Here is a 20,116-nt window from a genome sequence, read left to right as displayed (position 1 = left end):
AGCCCAGAGAGGGGGAGAGACGTGTAAGGCAAGGGGGGCCGGCTCACCCCACACAATTTATCACTGCATTGCCATTCTCTCTCTGAAATATCAGCCTATTAAAACATTCATTGAGATGATTAAACTGCAATAAAATCTAACAAAATTTGCACTGACACTTTCAGCGCATGATTTATTAAGCCAAGACTTTGCATGTGCTTCTCCAGCTCCGATAAACACACAGGGAGGGAAAGATCAGGTGCTGCTGCCACCTGTTGGCTGACTGAGTTCAGACAATTGACACTAAAATGACTGTTAGCTGCACTTCCTGCTCTTTATTCTGATACTTTTAATCCCACGCAAGCTGTATGAGCTTGTTTTCAAACTATGAGAGTTTCATCTTTGCAGTATTACTTTATATATTTTTATATTCTACAGAATTGAATTTAAGATCATGGTCATAATCGGATCAGATGTTGCTAGAGGCTATTTCACAGATCGTTTTCAGTGGTACAAAGTAATTCTTTGTTGGATCCCCATTATCTGCCACTAAGGTAGCATTTATTCTTCCTGGTTCCACACACACACACACACACACACACACACACACACACACACACACACACACACACACACCAAAAACCCTTACATAACATACGAAACAAGCAGGGTATAGCTACCACTGAGGACACTGAGGTCATGTCCTCTGTAATTCTTTGTGGGGAATGTTTGTATTTTAGGAACCAGGGGGAAGATTGTGTGCCATTTTTGATTATTTTTAAAAATCATCCATCCACGTTCTGTTGGTTAATTAAGTTGTCTCTAAGACAAAGGTCTAGATATAGACTGTATCTGGGCACCAGGACGCCCCAGTGAGATCATTCTGTCTCACTACTTTTTAAAGAAACCCACATACTACATCTACATATATATCTACAGAAGAATATTCCACCCAGCATCCAACTGCAGGTCAGATTTGGCCCGATGGCCTAAGGTTGAGTATTGCGGATCTACTATGTGACAAAGCAACAATATGTTAAATAAAACACCAACAGTGGCAAATAAATACTTTTTTGGTAGATAATAGTTGGAACAAAGTAGTTGCAAGTACTTAAGTACTGAAACAACATGTAAACAACAAGTAACAAAATACTACAAAATTATGAAGATTTTAAATATTTACCAAATTTCAAGAGTTTAAAAAAAGTTTTAAAAGAATTGAAGTACATTTTCCTGTGATACAAAAATGGGAAAAGAAAGAAAGAAAGAAAGAAAGAAAGAAACAAAACAAACACTCACAAAGAAGGCATTAGAAAAAGGTCTTGTAAGGTATAATGTTAAATATGCAGCCTCATAGTTCTAAATGTCAGTGCTATTTGTTTATGCAAATTTGAATTACAAGCATAATTATTGAGAATTGTGTTACTACATGCAATCATCTAACAATCCTATTCTGTTTTACACAGCATGATCTAATTACAGCATATTTCACATGACTGGAGATGCTGAAGGTTAAGATTGTAACAATATCCAGTCCACATTTCACTGCATTAGCTGAGGTGGAAGTGTTTTGTGTTGAACTGGTGTCGTATTGATCCATATGGTTTATTACGGGCTGTGTGAGTGTTAATACTGTCTGGGAAGACAGGAGGGGGGATTACCTGGAAATGGTGCTATTGATCGAGGTTTGCCTCAGGAGAGGCCTGCATGTCGCTCAACCCACCGGGGGCACGCAGTGTTGGGAAGATGCTGCACAAAGAACCAACAAACTAACACCTCCTGAGACGCGTGTTTATGACAAGCTGCCTTTTGTCCGCAGTGATGGATCTGCTTTAAACGTCATTGTGCTGGTGAGGAGTGTTAAAGGAGGAGCTGTGGAGTCATGACCTTCACAGAGGACATGGGCTGATGAATCATACCAACAGCAAATCATTTAATTTAAAGACCTTTTAAAAAATCATGATTATGCGCTTGTTTGGGTGTACTATGTGTGTGATCTTGTACCTCTATCTCTGCGAGGACCATTTTGAATTTTAGTGCAAAGAATTTTGTTGATTTCTTGGTTTGAGCATTAGATTTGGATTTAGGTTTAGTGTAGGACAGGCCATCTGCTATTCAACATTCAAAATGGTTAAAAGATGTTCCTGGCGGGCCTGTAAAAGCAACATATATCAGGAAGGATGTTAGGAGGGATGTCAGCACACATAACTAAACATAACATGAATAAAACTTAAACACAACACCTCATCCATGTTTCAAAAGGTAAAAAGGATTAAAGGGCTGGATTCAGTCCCCAGGCTGCCAAGTGAAAAGCCTTGTTTGGTGTAAGGGCTGGGTTGGGGCACATTCTTAAGATGGTTAAGATTAGGGCTCAGGCATGCATTGTATCAATGGCGGTCCTCACAAATAGATAGCACATGTGTACTTGCATAACATGGGTTTGTGTGCCCTCTTCACATTGTCCGGGTGCCTGTGTTTCACTACTGTAATGTCAAGCTGTCCTGGCATGAGTCACGCCAGTGTCACAGACACATTGCTTCATAGCTCACTGTCTGCTGAGTGGCTGCTATGTCAATCAGCAGTGATTAAATAAAACACTGACCCTATGTTACCTCACAAGACAGCTACTGTCGTCTACATTTATAGCAGGAGATATACAGTAATGGAGTTTTTCCCAACAGATTTGACTTTGCTGTCTCTTTGCTGAAGTTCTACATGGCATACCTGCAATAAAGGCCATCATACTGCAGATGAATGAACTTTCATGGAAAGTAACAGACCCTTTGTGGGCTGACATCATGATTACGTCACAGCTTTAGCTGCCAGCAAAACAAAAGAAAAACTGGAGGCCAACATAAAGTAGTAGGTCACATAACCAAGCTGAAATGCATCTTTCTGTGTTGTTGAGTGCCAGAATCTAAGTGGTATCTAAGTTGTAATGGCTCAGAAGTTTTATTGTATACCAGCTGCCCCTGCCAGTCAAAATAGAAACAAACAAACAAACAAACAAAAAAAACACAACTATGGTTAAGCACAATAAGACAAAAGCTGGGAGATGTGGGCAAGCTGCAACAAAATAAGGAAAATGTCAGGAAAGGAAATAGTCTCACTCCTATTTTCCTTATTAAGCAGTAAAATACAACTGATCACCTTCTGAATTCAAGTTTCTCTCTTTTAACTAAGACAAGCTTTAATTGCCATGTTGTAAAAACTAGTCCACTGTCCATGAAGCACACTTTATTTAAACTCAACAGACAGAAATGAAATATATTTCACCAAAACCATCACTGTTGTAACAATCGCCAGCTCTGGTTTGGTAGAAATAAATCCTTAATTCAACAAGTTAGATGTGAAAACAGTCTGGTTCAGCAGGCTGTTGTACTCTCACTTGCCCTCTCAGCTCAACGTGGGGCAGCGCCCGTCACTTATGCAGATCATTAAATTAGCTAAATAAAATGACATCATTCATCTACTGAGTGAGCATGTCTGCTCCCATTGGCTAATGTGAACCTTTTCAAGTTCTGTGGAGTGAGTGACTGTACAAATTCAGAAAACCTTAAATTTTCTTCAGCCAGTGTTAACAAACAAGCCAGCAAACCTTACCATCTCTAATGTTAGCTGCTGTGTTTCAGGAATTGTTTTGCCTCCACCTGACTCCGCCCACAAACAAACGTTATAATGTTTACCAACAGAAAAGGGGTCAATATGACATACTGTGGTGTACATGGAGTTTTTAGAGTGTATAGTTTGTGTGGTTGTATTATATATTATTATAGCCTTGTTATATTATGATACATATATATACATTTCTAAAAAAATAAATTAGTGTTAGATATATTACCACTTACTCCCATACATTAATCCCCTGTGGTTATTATAGATACTGGCGAGTTGTATCTGATTACCCATCATGCTTTAGCGATGAAGGTCACAATGAAGAAGTGATATCAAAGCTATTAATACAGATCAGAAGCAGAATGGTTTCCCAGGAAGAGAGGCATTGTGAGGAGGATGTGGTACCCGGCCGTCCTCTTGGTCCTGTGGCTCCTCGCTGTCACACTACTGGCCTGTCTGCTGCTCTGGATCAGAAAGAAAGGTCAAGGTACGTATACAGTGTGGATATTTGTGTGTTTGTGATTTCATTCTGTCATTTCAGTGTGTGCATTTATCATATTTGAGTGTCACTGTAAGTCTTCAAATCGCATTTGTCTGAGCATTGCTGATAACTTTTTACTTAACTTTTTCGTTTTTTGCAGAAATTGTCATATATATTCATAAAAACAAAAGCATGATATATTCTGACATGTTCAGCTACAGGGATGACTGTGCACTTTCACAGTAATGGCGGTGAAAAAGGGGAGGGGTTCCTGTGTGTTTTATAGATAGCAGCACCATGTATCTATTTAAAGACAACTCCAGTCAGCTGCCTGCAACAGACTCAAGTCTCCCACTCTCACTGGTGTCACATTCACTCTTTTGTTTTTCATCTTTAACTGAGCTTCACTATCAATAACTGATATTCTTCACATCGTGCTTTTAATTTATTTGTTTTTATTGAGCTTTTAGCTTTTAGTTTTTTGCATTTTATTGCATTTCTTATAGAGTGATGCAAATAAAGACAGAAAATAAAGTAATTATTTCTGCATTATTGCTACTTAAATTATATCATCTTCATTGGCAGTGACTGAACAAACAGCTTAATAGTAACAAAACCCTCCAGACATGCACACAAGACCTACATCTAGGTGTAGTACTGTGCTGTATCTAATTACTCCTCTGATTCATAATTCCAGACATGAATAGCAGACTAACAAGATATAATGTGTCTACTCATGGAAGAGGAGTCAATTAAAAAGGGAAAGTAACAGTTGTGTTGCTGGGGCTCTGGGGGTTGAATTTTTCTCTTATTACTTCCAGTAAGAAGGTACAAATAGGTAAATAATTCTAAGTAAGAATTAGTAACTCTTATTCTTTTAAATTGTTGAGTAAATTGTTTGCTTTGTTAGTGGAAGCCCTCCATTTATAATATCCAGAGGTCTTGTTTGCATCAGTTTAATACTTGTGAGTCTTACTGAACTGGACACACTTGACCTGCTGAATTCAGACGAGACTTTTTAGTAAAGAAAGTTCTGCAAAATATATTTATGTGCTTTTTCCCCCATTTTGCATTCTTCAATAACCAGCCTATCAGCTGCAGCTCACAGCAAAAGACATGATAAGCCCATGGGAGTAACCTGTCATGCACAGATAGAGGCTGTTACACAGCGATCACAAATGCTCTCAATGACAAAACAGAGTGGGGAGAAAATGCAGAGAAGTAATGCTTGAGCGTGCTGTCTTTTGTAGAGAAGGTCTATCATGTAAGTGAGATTCTGCCTTAGACTCTGGAGTGAGTTTTTCTTTTATATAATACAGTATGCGCAGTAGAGTTGAGGCTGGATCACAGTGTGGGCAATGTGTCATGGTTCTGTCTCCTCAGGTGGTGATGATGATTTCTCAGGATCAGAATGTGACCACAGGGCGTCCTCGAGCTCTGATCCAGCGGGAGATGCTGGTAGGACAGACTGCTATTAAACGAATATCACTATCAGTTTGAATGTGTAGACTGTCCCTAATAGGGTAGTGGTAGATGAAGACCTAAAACCTTTACCTCAAGTAATTAGCAATAGTGGCAAAACCCACATGCTGGTTTCTGCCGTACAGATCTGATTTGTTCCTGCAGTTGCTGTGAGGGCAGACAGTAATATACAGTGAAAAGGGTTATGATCGCTACACTGAATCACAGTGGATGTCAATAGAATTTCTTGACACCAATTTAATTTCGAAAATAAAACAAATGGAACTAAATTACAGTACTTAATGTTGCTCGGGGTCTTTTACATAAAAAAAATGATGATGTTGTGAAGTAGCATAGGATCATGGGCGTTGTTGTCAGCATTGGTAAACAATCACTATTGCTGGGCACCCCTATAGCTCAGTTGGTAGAGCGTGTGTATCATGTGTTGAGGCTGTCAGTCCTCTGCAGCGGCTGCTGGTTCGATTCCTGCGTGTCATCCCCTCTCTCTTCCCCCTTTCCTGTCACATCTTCAGCTGTCCTATCTCAATAAAGGAAAAAAGCCCAAAAAATAATCTTAAAAAAACGTCTATCTGACACATTCCAGACAAAAATATTTTATAATGAAAGTTTTATTCACGTTACGTTTAGTCACACTTGCTTGACTTCCCTCCTCACTCTCTGATGTATTATCTGACGTTTCTGGGGTTTCCCCAGAAGTTATAGCAACCAGAGGAATAAAGGCCATGTGACGCCATTAACAGGTAACCAAACAAAACACACTGTTACCTTGAATAAAATTATGTATTTCTCTGGGTTTGAACATTGTTGGTAATGTTGGTAATGTAAGAATGCAGCTATCTATAAAATGTCTAGTTACTTTTAAGACAGTTTAATGTGGAAATGTTACATACTATATTTTTATATTTAGGAATAAGCCAGAAATTGATTTATACATGATTATGACATGTCTAATTCACTTGTGCAAGCAATTGCTTTTAATACATATACTAAGGACAGGGATACACACATACACACACACCACCAACATCAACTGGCATCCCTGAATGGAAGTACCTGTGTTTTATCTACTGGATCAAAAAGGTCCAACAGCTAACAGCTACTCACTAAAGACTGTATAATGAAGATAAAGTAAAATATTTCAGACAAATCTGAGTTACATTTACCCAAAAGTAACAGGAAAAATACACAATAAAAAATCCATAGCAGGTTGCTCCAGTAGCTCAGTTGGTTCAGCCCTTCCCTGCATGTGAACCCCCCTCTCTCTACCCCCTTTCCTGTCAATCTAAGCTGTCTCTATATAAAAGGTTGAAAAGATATTGCACAGCTTTAAATGTCCTTTAAATATTTCATGAAAATGGCTTGTCAAGAGACTTTTGCAAATGTTGCAAAAGTTACAGAAATCCAGTGGGAAAGCCTGCTGCAGTCTGCCAGAGAAGTTGAACCAGGAGAGTTTATTTTCCAGCAAGATCTGCAGCTACTCAGGAATTTATATAAAGTCCTTGAGCTTTAGGATTATCAGCTAAGCAGGGATAAATTAAAATCAGCAGTATTGATGCCCTGCAGTGGTCAGTGTTCAGACTTAAATCAAATCCAGAATTTGTGACAGAACTTGAAAAGTACATGGTCCCTTGTACATCTTGAAGTGGAAAAAAATGTTCAGATGTACATATTAGATACAATGTATTATCTTGTATATTTGAATTTAATTTATATCAATGTCCCCATATTTGTATTGTATTTGAGATTCAAAAAAAAAAAAATGTAAAAAGATAAGCTTGAAAAAAGTCTAATTATATCCTCTGCGATTCAATGTTGTAAAACAATAAAATCAGAAAATTGCAAAGGGAATAGGAGATGGGGGGTACTTTTAATAGGCACTGTGTACGTGTGTGTGCATGCGTCTAAATGTGTGCCTCCCTGTCTGCCAATAGGATAGTTAAGCGGTGCACTTTTGCAACTGCTATTACTTTCCACAGCAGGCAGGCTGAGTGAAGGTGAGGGGATCCTTGTGCTCTACACAGTGCAGCAGGGTGACAGGGACTTTACACTCAAGGCCTCTTTCCCTCAGCCAGATACAGCTCCAGGACCATGGCACAAACGGCTCCTGTAGACCCCACCAAGATGGGAAAGGGTCGGGCCATCGCCGTGCTGACCTCGGGAGGTGATGCCCAGGGTAAGTGGAGGGTTTGCCAGAGTGGCATGTGAGTGTGGAGGCTTATGCAGGGCATGCCTGCTGTTTGTTCTCAGCAGGTGGCTGTGAGGATCTGTGCATGGGAAGTCACTACTTAGTAACACAACACTAGGGTTATAATGACAAATAGAGAAGTATCTGAGACATGAAGTGAGTTGGAAACAGAGAAAACTGGAATCCGAATGTTGATGCCTCTTGAGTGGTCACTGATTGTCCTGGACAATAATTGTAGCCTCCAGAGATCTCCATAGTGTTGGTGTGTCATTATCTTTTGGATTAACTTTCTTTAGGTATCTAGAATTAACTCTCCTTTTTGAAAAACATAAAAAGTATAGCCTCTTTTTTGCTGTCTTATTACAGCTACCTTTTATGTCTTTTTTTAATTGATGATAATAATTATTTAATGACTTCTCTATTGCAGCACAGCTATTTTAACTCTCTCTCTGTCTGTAGAGTTAACTTAATGAAAAGGGCAACACAAATTCCTTCACGTAAAGCTGCTAGGACCCCAGAGTGAGACAGACTCTCCTCTGACCTTTAATTTGATGAGGAATATCTCATCCGTGACCTTTTGGGAAGTGTGTCAGTGACCCCACAAAACCCTTTGGTGTGAGACAGTGAGATATCATCTGTCTGTTTTTCTGCACATCTGAACTTTAAGACAACGTGTATAGATGCAAAACTGCACAGCTTTTTCCTTTTCACTCTCCAAAATACACAATTCTCACACAATCTTACCTTTTTAGTCTTAATCTTCATATTCTTTGGTCCAAGTGTCTTCACCCCGTTCCTTCCTCCTCTCTCCCTCACACTGTATCTGTTATGAGGACTAATTTTAGAGGCATGACCTTTCTGTCATGTGTTTGTAAAGTGGTGGAGTGGAGTGAGAGGGCTACTCTTCCTGCCTCTCCTCTACTCATGTACACTGTAAGTGGAGATGCTCTTGGCAGCCTTAAAGTTAATCTATCCACATCTTGTCCTTTAAAAGACCCGCTGAGTGTTGAGAGTGCAGGCAGAGGCCCAGCTGCTTTTCCTGTAATACTATTAGATAGTATTTAACTGTGAGCAACAATGAAATCACCATGAAATAAAATGGTACCCTGGAATTGTTTTATTGGCTGTCTTTATTTCAAGCTTGAGTTGTTGTTGCACCCATCTGGTGTTCAGCAGCTGCTATAGCAGGTTAATGTAAAAACTGAAAAAAAGAAGTGCTAATATCATTAAAAGTATGAGCTGTGCAACATCCATTCACCATATCAATAAGCAAATTGCAGGTTTTGGAAGGACTATTATAATATCCCACTGAAGTTACCTTGCTAAATTGTTTCTGCACATACTTGGATGTAAAAATGAAACTAATGCAATTTACCCAAAACCCACCAAAGTAAAAGCTGCTGTATATAATATTTTAAACACTAATATAGAAATGTAAAATTTGTACATTTGCAGAATTTTTGCAGAAACATCAACAAACTGCTAAAATAATATCGATAACAATAGTAACTATGTTTTTTTCGCCACTATTTTCCCATTCTTCTATCCCACCTGGGTGTGTGCATCATCATAAGGTTATCATGTAACTATAAAAGCTAACATGCACATACACCCTGTTCCTACAGGTATGAATGCAGCTGTGAGGGCCACCGTTCGAGTGGGACTTTACACTGGAGCTAAGGTCTATTTTGTCCATGAGGTAAATACAGCTTTTAAATTTTATGTATCTGTACAATAGCAAAACAAATGCATAAAAATACCTGACATTCAGTTCCCAGAGTAAGTTTTTGAAAGGAGCTGTTAGTTATTCTGGACAAAGTCTCATTCCAAGGTCATAAAATACCAACACTTTGGTTTGAGACTGAGCAATCAATTATTCTTTCTTACATCACTTTTAATCAACAATCATTTTTTTCTCAAGATATAATTTAACATATTAGTCAATAAAAAAGATTTGCTTTTGATTGGCTAATTTTCTCCAGCAATATTCCATTATTTATCATACAAAATCATGATCCTAGAATACAACATGCCAGATTAAAAATATGGCTGCATCATTAAGCCTGAAGTTTATTATTGGCAATGACCTCTTTTCAAGCAGATGATAACTGTGTTGTGTTTGTATTTGTTGACAGGGTTACCAGGGTCTCGTGGATGGAGGAGACCATATCCGCCCTGCTACTTGGGAGAGTGTGTCAATGATGCTGCAGCTGGTGAGAACAAGCGCGAGGATACAAAAGTACATTTATCTGCATGTTATCATCTCCATCTTAGTGGGTGGGATGGATGACCTGTGTAACCCGACTCTTCAGATTCTACAGTGCAGCTCTGTAGGTCAAAAGGCCATTTAAATGCCAGAGTTCATTAAATAACAAGTCTTGATGGACATAAGGGCTTAGGTTTCAGATAATGTTACCCCTTCTCCACCTGACTCCCTGTGATTCTTGTCGCATACTGAAACCCTTCCTCTTTTGCCTGACACCAGGGTGGGACTGTGATTGGTAGTGCCCGCTGTCAAGATTTCCGCACCAAGGAGGGACGCACCAAGGCAGCTTGCAACTTAGTCAAGCTGGGCATCACCAACCTGTGTGTGATTGGAGGTGATGGCAGTCTGACGGGTGCCAACCAGTTCAGGACAGAGTGGAGCGAGCTTCTGGCTGACCTGGTCAAAGCTGGTGAGAGGCGTGACCCCAAAATTCACTGTTCTAAGTAACACAACCTCACATGAAATCTCACTTTCACAGTTCCCCCCTTCAGTACTAATGTTAGTACAAGTTGTTGGTTCAGACACCTTGGTCATTCACTTTTACATAACATACCTTAAATTAAAATAATGCACGAGTCTCAAATAATAGCTGAGGCCATAGACTGTATATAAAGATGGACGCATGTCTCCTCTTCCTTCCACTGTACAAAAATGAAGCCAAAATATCCCAGATACAAGCACTTCTATTTTGTGCTGGTGCCATCATTTAGCTTCTCTTTATATGTAGTCAATAGTCAGCATGAACAAATAAATAATGAATAAATAAATAATGCTAATAAAGGCCAGGTAGTTTCCCTCTAGCCTACTACAGGAGCTCACATGGTAAATTTAGTACAGTGTAAATTTCCACAACACAAACTCTTTATCTACATAGCAAATGTAATGTCAGCATATCATTTATATAAAGCCAGTGTTCACACAACACTGAAGCATTTGTCTGTATAGGCTCCGTTTCATCCATACATTTCAGCAGCAAATGAGCAACCAAACTTTCTGTGGATTGTGAAGTTTTCCTTCAATATGTGTGAATATTCCTGATCTATTTTTCAATCAGCATGATGGATATCAGTTTGGCGTAAGCACAGCAGTGTGTGTGTGTGTGTGTGTGTGTGTGTGTGTGTGTGTGTGTGTGTGTGTGCGCGCGCGCGCATAGTGAATGTGGTTGAGCAAAGCAGAGACAGTGACAGTGGCTCCACTCAGAGCAGACAGGTGTTGGCGATCAGAGGAGGGGAATTAAAGTTCAGCAGTGAAGTTGTCTAGTGGCAGTAAATGTACAGTGAGGGTTACAGTTTGCCCGTGATAAAACTCTGCAGAAGAACTTCAAGAAGTTTCCTGTGTTTTGCTTCCCAGCTGCTGGGTAAGGAAGGGACAATCTGTGGGATTGAACCCAGAGCAGAGTGAGCTGCTCTCTGACTGGGATCACACTATTCTCCACCTAAGTTACAAAATGTAGATACATATATTTATTCAGTGCCTTTTTACTGGATATCATCCTTGTGTTTAGATGCCAGTTTCCACAAAAATATACTTCAGCTCACATTTACACCCATGAGACACTGCTGAAACATGAGCCTGCCTAGATTAAAATGAGAGCGCATCTGTTTCATGAGAAATGCAAGTGAAAAACGCATCCGAGTCGCTGCTGGTTTTAATTCCATCAGTAGTCATTACTTTGCTGCTCTGAGTTTCTATTGCTGTACTTAATTAACCATATAAGTTAGTTAGTTAGTTAGTTAGTTTTGAATTTACATTGATTTAGGAAAAATAAAGGCCTCTAACATAAGTCATGAACTCTATTCAACAATTGTTTGAGAGTTTTGTGATTTTAATCTGTGCTCAGGTAAGATCACATCACAGGAGGCCAAGAGTTCCTCTCACCTCAACATCGTTGGCATGGTGGGATCCATCGACAATGACTTCTGTGGAACCGACATGACCATCGGCACAGACTCTGCCCTGCATCGTATCATTGAGATAGTGGATGCCATCACCACCACAGCACAGAGGTATACATTTAATCATTCATACATTTTATTTATAGACCTGCCATGTATTTCAAGACTCTTGATGAGATATTTTTCATTCTGCAGTCACCAGAGGACCTTCATCCTGGAGGTAATGGGCAGGCACTGTGGGTGAGTACAGCCTGTGTGGTTCTCTAACTGGGTGGTTGTGAAATGACTGTCACAGTAGCTAAATGTGTGAACTTTTGGTTATATGCTAAATAGGCTATGTGAGTATTTTCTAATGATCAACTAGTGAAATGTCCCTCTTAACTAAACTTAAATCTCAAGTAAAAAAGACAGGCATGCTAGCAGCTGTGAGGCTGTGCTTTGAGCTAAATGCTGACATCAACATGCTCACAATGACCAAGCTATCATGCCGATGGTTAGTAGGTTATAATACTGTGTTCATCTAATATAAGTGATTTTATAGAATTATGAAGTTAATTAAATATTCAAGAGTACCTTTATCTAGGATATCATAATAACAAACATGTTTAATATTAAAAGAGTTGACAGAGTTAACAGATTCTAAAAAATGAGCCACTGGCCTAAAAAAATAAATCCTGTGTTACTCTAATATGATGCATATCATGATATGATGCAGTTTGTTTGATAAAATATTTACTTTGCTATTGTTTGTTGTCTTTGTCTAAGTGTCATATGCCATTAAACATTAGTTTTGAGTTTTTACTTAATTTTTTTTTGTCAAAAACACATTAATCTTAGCTTATGACTCTTTCCTGACAGTTACCTGGCTCTGGTTACGGCTCTGTCCTGTGGTGCTGACTGGGTGTTCATTCCTGAAATGCCCCCAGAGGAGCAATGGGAGGAACATTTGTGCAGAAGACTGAGAGATGTAAATGTCTTGTTATGCATCTTCTTCAATTACTAATTTGAATCTGGCTTTTTTTTAAGTTTGCTTGTTGATCTTAAAGGTTTTCTCAATCCCTCTCAGCAAAGAGGCCGTGGCTCCCGTTTGAATATCATCATAGTTGCAGAGGGAGCGATTGATCGCCGTGGTAAACCTATCACATGTGATGATGTCAAACAGGTCAGTGATGGCAGAACTCCAATAACAAATAATCTCTTCATGTGTGGCAGACTACTCATACAATCAAAATTTCTCTGTCCAGCTGGTATCAAAGAAGCTCGGCTTTGACACCCGCACCACCATCTTGGGCCATGTCCAGAGAGGAGGAACCCCATCTGCCTTTGACAGAATCCTGGTAATGCTACTGCTGCCTGAGCCCCAAATATAAACATTTTAAATATTCAACAATTAATCTTATTTCCTGTAACATAAATAAACACCTGCTTAGTGTCTGCTCTTTGCTCGTCATGACGCAGGCCAGCAGGATGGGTGTGGAGTCTGTGATGGCTCTGTTGGAGGCCACACCAGACACTCCTGCGTGTGTGGTCAGCTTGTCTGGAAACATGGCTGTCAGGCTGCCTCTCATGGAGTGTGTACAAGTGGTGAGTCTAACTTTTCTACATGTAGAAAAAAATCAACCCTTTACAGTTTGTACAAAATGAACACGGCTTCAACAGCGAGCATTACTGAGCACTAATATGTGATTCAAATCTCAGTTTCCTTTTTGTCTTCTTACCTTTCTTCATGTCAGACTAAAGATGTCACGACAGCCATGGGAGAGGGGAGGTTTGACGATGCAGTGACACTCAGGGGAAAGTAAGACATGCAATCTTATGTTATCCCTTTGAAATTATTGAGTGTTGTGTTAAGTTTTAAAATGTCTGTTCATTTCTGCTGTATTTTGACAATAGGAGCTTTGAGAACAACTGGAACACTTACAAAATGCTGGCCCACGTGCATCTCCCAGATACAAAGGTCAGGAACTGCAGTTAACTCTCTTAATGTACATTCATTGTGTCACAGTCAGTAAGTCCCAGTGGAAAATATATTTATTCTGACAAACGTCTCTGTGATTGTGTCCCTGCCAGAGTAACATCAACATTGCCATATTGAACGTGGGCGCTCCATGTGCTGGAATGAACGCTGCAGTCCGTTCAGCTGTCAGGATCGGTATCCTCCAGGGCCACCAGATGCTGGCAGTGCATGACGGCTTCGACGGCTTGGCTCATGGAATGGTAAATTCTAGTTACACACAAATAAACAAAAAGAGGGCTTTTACTATGATGATGGTTAATCAGTTTTACCATGTTAATGAACAGCCCACACATCAAATGCCCTCTGTGATTAATCATATGTATTTCCATCTAGAAGATCATTAGCATGGTGGTTAGCTGTTGATTAGCATTCCAATGAAGCCTTGGGTTGGTTCTGGACCAATCAGAGGCTGTATTTGTCTCTGGGCTGGGCATGCATAAAGGCAGCCCCGGTTTTCATGTATGATGTAATTGGATACAGTAATTTTTTTACTCCAAAAAATGAATAGAACTCCATAAATGAAATAAATCAAGTGTAGATTCTTGTTTGCACATTAGGAGAGCCTCACGTTGTCTTGTTCAACCCTGAGTGCATTCCATATTCCTTGGATATATAGCTGTTATCCTGTTTTTAAACATTTTATTTCAAGCTCAGGACACTGACGTCAAAAGATAGGCAACCTCACTCAGCCAATAGATTTTGGACATACATGGAAGGAACACTGCATTGGCAGCAATAGGGAGCTGGCCAGGCAAGACTGTCAGTCTGCCTTCTGCTTAAAGTTTATGGCCGAATTAGTGCTCAGAAACCAGCATTAAACAGAAGACAACAAAAAAATCGTGTTGCATTTGCCAAGGCCCACAGCTTGCAGAAAGGATAGACAGTGGAAAAGTGTCAAAAGGTTGATTTTTCTGATGAATCATCCATTGAACTGCTTCCCAATTGCCACAAATACTGCAGAAGACCTGTTGTAACCCGCATGGACCCAAGATTCACCCAGAAAACAGTCAAGTTTGGTGGAGGAAAAATCATGTTTTGGGGTTACATCCAGTATGGGTGTGTGCGAGAGATCTGCAGAGTGGATGGCAACATCAACAGCCTTAAGTATCAAGAAATTCTTGCTGCCCATTACATTCCAAACCACAAGAGAGGGCAAATTCTGCGGCAGGATGGTACTCCTTCTCATACTTCAGCCTCCACATCGAAGTTCCTGAAAGCAAAGACGGTCAAGGTGCTCCAGGACTGGCCAGCCCAGTCACCAGACATGAACATTATTGAGCATGTCTGAGGTAAGATGAAGGAGGAGGCTTGGAAGATGAAACCAAAGAATCTTGAAGAACTCTGGGAGTCCTGCGAGACTGCCTTCTTTGCATTCCAGATGACTTCATCAATACGTTATTTGAGTCATTGCCGAGACGTATGGATGCAGTCCTCCAAGCTCATGGGAGCCATACACGATATTAATTCTTTTTTTCCAAGGCACCATGACTTTGTGTTCTGATGTTATTGTAATATGTTTGTGTATTCAAAATAAAGCATATGTATCATTTCTACATTATTTTTGTATGCACCACGACTTTTGTCCAAGCAAAATCTGACCTTTCTGGCCTAATTAAATGATAAAACTCAATGAATGATACAAAACTTTATTTTTGGTATAATAAGCATAATCTAGAGGGCTTTGGCTTTCACATAAGCCATTTCTGATTCTAATTGATCAACTACAAGTAAAGTTATTATTTGTTGTTCCTACAACTTGGATAAGCAACAAGACTTTTGTCAGGGACTGTACACACATGTGACATAATATGCACTAAACATTAATCTAATAGTCCAAGTTGTCCTGAAAAAAAGATGAATATAGTTTGACTGTGCATTACAAGGTTGAGATTATACAGGCATTGATAGATAAGGGGACCAGACCAAAAATATGGAAAAGGGGCTTAGTCCATAAGCATTTTTTATAGTGAAAAGTTTTTGCAGGCTGTAATTCACTCCAAAATATTTTGAAAAAGTTTGAAAACCATTGTGATAGAGCATGCCCTCTGTCCCTCCTTGCATAGATTGAGCCTATTGGTTGGTCTGGAGTGGCAGGATGGACTGGAAAGGGGGGCTCCCTGCTGGGCACAAAGAGGTGGGATATTTCATCAAACCATGTATGTTTCAGTGTTTTTAAGTGTATGAACACTGGTAGGTTTGCCTTTTTAACAGCGAGAAGGTGTAATCTACTATGATTCTATGTTTTCCCTTTTATAAAGATCTCTGCCAGATGAGTTCATGGAGGAGATCAGTCTGAGCATCACTAAGTACAACATTCATGCTATGATCATCATTGGAGGCTTTGAGGTGAGCAGCTGAAATATAAACAATGTAATAGTCACTAAAACACTAAAATTTAACATAAATGATGATGAGGTTTCTATCACTGACATTTGACTGATTTCCTCCTTCCTCCCTGTCTTCACCAGGCATTTGTTGGGGGTCTGCAGATGGTGCGGGCCAGAGAGAAGTATGAAGAACTTTGTATTCCCCTTGTTGTTGTTCCTGCGACTGTCTCCAACAATGTTCCTGGATCTGACTTCAGTATTGGCGCTGATACTGCACTTAACACTATCACCATGGTAAAACTCTTATACAACACAAAACAAAAAACAGATGATCCAATAACTAAATCTCACTGATGACACTGTTTGTTTTTTATTGTTTTTCTCCTCTTCAGACCTGTGATAGGATCAAACAATCTGCTGCTGGCACCAAGAGAAGAGTGTTCATTGTAGAGACGATGGGAGGATACTGCGGATACCTGGCAACCATGGCTGGCCTGGCATCTGGAGCTGATGCTGCTTACATTTATGAGGAGCCTTTCAACATTCATGACCTGGAGGTTTGTTCTCATGAATGTTCAAAAGAGAGGAAGCTAAGTGATGGCATACATCAGTTAGGGATTGATAGTTGGATGGACTGTGGGTCTGATGGTTGATTTGTTTGTAGCTGAATGTAGAACATCTGGTGGAGAAGATGAAGACCACTGTGAAGAGAGGACTGATTCTCAGGTTTGTGGGAATCAAGACTTTCAACACTCTGCAACTCACCATGGCTTTATATGTTGCCCAGTATTACTTTCCTGTATACCTTTTGTTTATTTGACAGGGACAGACCATGTTAATGGAGATCAGTGTAAAAAGACAAAATGCAAACAAAGCCAATTTTAGCAAGAATGCTTATTAGTATTAGAAAGTAGAAACATTACAAGTGACAATGTACAAACATACTGGGGATGCACCAATCGACCAGCCAGAGTCCGTAACCGGACGGTTTTCAGCAAGACATTCAGATAGAAAAAAAGAAGACTGTTTGTTTTGAAAGTTCACATCTTTGACCATATTTCAACAGGATTTGCAATAGTGACATTTTTCCTCCTCTACCATGAGCAAACAATAGTCTATTGTCATTTTGGCCCCTCACTAAGATGGATGAAAGTCTTACTTAACCCACTCGTCCTGGTGCATATACCTTCAGAGTAGCCGAAGCTGTAATCACTACACCTAAGTACTTGCACTTCCACGTTACGCTACAGCAAGAAGTGCATTTTCTTTATTTTACATGAAGAACTTCTCCCATCACAATGTCCTGGAAGCTTGTTGGTTGCACATTGCATATAGTTCTGATTTGTGACATTTTATATGAAACATTGAATGCATTGAAATGATGTCTTTGTGTAGACCAGATTTCACCTACCAGTGAAATACGACTTTTGAAAATGCCTTCACACTGATCAGTAGTCTCTCTTTCAATCAACAGCTGAACAAAGTATTATAGTATTATTAAACTAATTTGTGCTGTGTGACACATTGACGTTGTAACTGCATTATAACTGGGTGAAAACAGGATGAAAAGAGCTCTTAGACATTCAGACCAACTATCAACCAATTCAACCAATCCTGGTTGGTGCTCACTGGGAATACTCAATGTGTGAAAAAAATCTTTGAGTGTAAAAACATCCTGGCAGTACGAACTGTCTGAAATGGCCACATTTGCTTAAAATTTTGTTAATTTTGTTAATTATTTCAGGAATGAGAAATGCAATGCCAACTACACCACAGACTTTATCTTCAACCTGTACACCGAGGAGGGCAAGGGTGTGTTTGACTGCAGGAAGAACGTCCTCGGACATATGCAGCAGGTGGGCCAATAGATGCAGATGTTCTGTTTGTTAACCACAGACTCATTCTATATGTCACCTCATTCAATTTCATCAACATAATGAACTCTATCCTTTGTTATTAGGGTGGAACACCAAGTCCCTTTGACAGGAATTTTGGCACCAAGATGGGACTCAAGTCTGTGTTATGGTTGACTGACAAGCTGAAGCAATGCTACAGACATGGTGAAGATATGACCTTATTAAAAACACAAAATGTTGTATACAGTTGTATGGTGAGCTCCTGTGCACCCTGTGCTAATGTATACTGTATTTTTATCCTCAAACCTCCAGGTCGTATTTTTGCCAACTCTGCAGACTCAGCCTGTGTGCTGGGCATGAAGAGGAGATCTTTGGTCTTCCAGCCTCTGGCAGAGCTGGCAGAACAAACTGACTTTGAGTAAGACTTCATTTCTATCCCATTCATTTATTTTCCTGCCATTTATTCTTCACTGAATTTTTCAGTATGTACTCAGACTGCACAGTTAGTGGGCCAAACCAGGGTTAAAACATCAGTAAATAGGACTCCACTAATATGAATATGTAAACAGGCAGTTGTGTTCACTAACATCTTAACTGTAAACCTTAAAGGGAAAATTCACCACTTTTTATGTTGATGTCCAATCAGCTGCACACAGTGATGTCACTGGATGCAGTGAGAACTCCAGACCATTTCAGTTTTTATTTCTAGTCTCCACCTCTGGGTAGCCAGGATGTGCTATATGACTCTTTTTTTTTTCTTTGTACTGTCCACCTCTAGCAACAGGCTAGTGTGGTGATACACCGTGCAGGCATCAGAAGCTTGCATGCAATGCATGCTGGTACATGTAGGCACTGCAAGAGCAGCTCCATGAGCAGTAGAACTCAGCCTTCTTGGTCAATATAGCACACACTGAGGAATGTATTGCTTCAACTAAGTACATTTACCATCAACACTGTTTATATGTGCATATAAAAAGTGGTGAATTTTCCCTTTAAGGCCCCTTGTTGTAATTCACTTTGCCATTCTGGCCACCTAGTGGACAAAACCTGCTTAATCAGTTTTTAATTTAAACATGTTACCCAAGTTACAAACACATTTGGCTGCTTGGGTTTTGGGAATTTAGTTCTTGTTTTCACTTTCCTCTTTGCACTGACAAACATTGTCCTCCACAGTCATCGTATTCCAAAGACACAGTGGTGGCTGAAGCTGAGACCCATCCTGAAAATCCTGGCCAAGTACAAGATCAGTCTTGACACCAGTGAAAATGCTGCGCTGGAACACGTCATTAAGAAGAGAGGCTTAGTTCCTCAGTAGTCTCTCTACATTATCATTCTTTTCATCAGGAGCTGACATGACCTGCATGACGCACTTTGTAAACTCTGTCTCTGAAAAGTGCAATATAAATAAAGTTGGCAATTACTGAAACACGCACAGTACGTCTCACAATTAAAACTCAAAAAGTTACACACGTGATTATTTTTACTGGAAATGTTCACACTGAGCTGTGAGGTAAAAATTGATTGTACTTACATGATGCAGTCAATTTTAGAGCTGTCTCCTTTCAGAGAAAATGTGGAAGTGGGAAATCCACCAAAGTGGAAATCTGCAAAAGCTTGTTATGTGGCCATTGGGAACACACTGTCTTTAAACACTCAGCCCCTGAGGATGATAAGTTTTCATTTGATTGTTTAAACAGGTTATCTGTGCAGGGACAAGCCTGAAAGTGTGGATCTGCGCCCTCTAGTGGACATGATCCAACCAAAAAATGTCTGTTCATCATTCATCATCACTACAAAGCCATGCCATCATTTGCTATTAGCTATGTTAGAGTTACAGTGAGCGTAAAAGGCATTTCCATTAACTATTTCTTGTTCTATTGCTAATTGTTTTTTTCTGCTCAACAAAAGGTGTATATTTAAATTTTAAATGGAGAACAAATGAACAAATAATGCTATATCAATTTCATGCACCTTTAGCAGCAAATGGAGCCTTGATTCCACGTAGTTGAGCCC

At 39.7% G+C, this 20,116-nt stretch overlaps 1 protein-coding gene across 1 annotated transcript; it reads left to right on the top strand.

The window, feature by feature from the left end:
* The first annotated feature begins 7,520 nt into the window (after window positions 1–7,520).
* Window positions 7,521–19,535, top strand: pfkmb (phosphofructokinase, muscle b). Its single transcript, XM_084732955.1, is given in 22 exon segments — window positions 7,521–7,730; window positions 9,368–9,441; window positions 9,878–9,955; window positions 10,228–10,417; window positions 11,849–12,014; window positions 12,099–12,143; window positions 12,762–12,870; window positions 12,970–13,058; window positions 13,060–13,240; window positions 13,362–13,487; window positions 13,637–13,701; window positions 13,797–13,860; window positions 13,974–14,120; window positions 15,984–16,054; window positions 16,179–16,266; window positions 16,389–16,541; window positions 16,640–16,804; window positions 16,912–16,973; window positions 17,992–18,103; window positions 18,208–18,307; window positions 18,416–18,521; window positions 19,277–19,535. Coding segments are annotated over 22 exon segments (2,418 nt in total). The 5' UTR covers window positions 7,521–7,645; the 3' UTR covers window positions 19,419–19,535.
* Window positions 19,536–20,116: the final 581 nt, after the last annotated feature.

This window comes from Lutjanus erythropterus, chromosome 2 (assembly GCF_056507025.1).
Source record: "Lutjanus erythropterus isolate fLutEry1 chromosome 2, fLutEry1.hap2, whole genome shotgun sequence".
Taxonomy (NCBI): domain Eukaryota; kingdom Metazoa; phylum Chordata; class Actinopteri; order Lutjaniformes; family Lutjanidae; genus Lutjanus; species Lutjanus erythropterus.
Note: the sequence above shows the minus strand (reverse complement) of the source record. Positions and strands in the feature narration are given on the sequence as shown.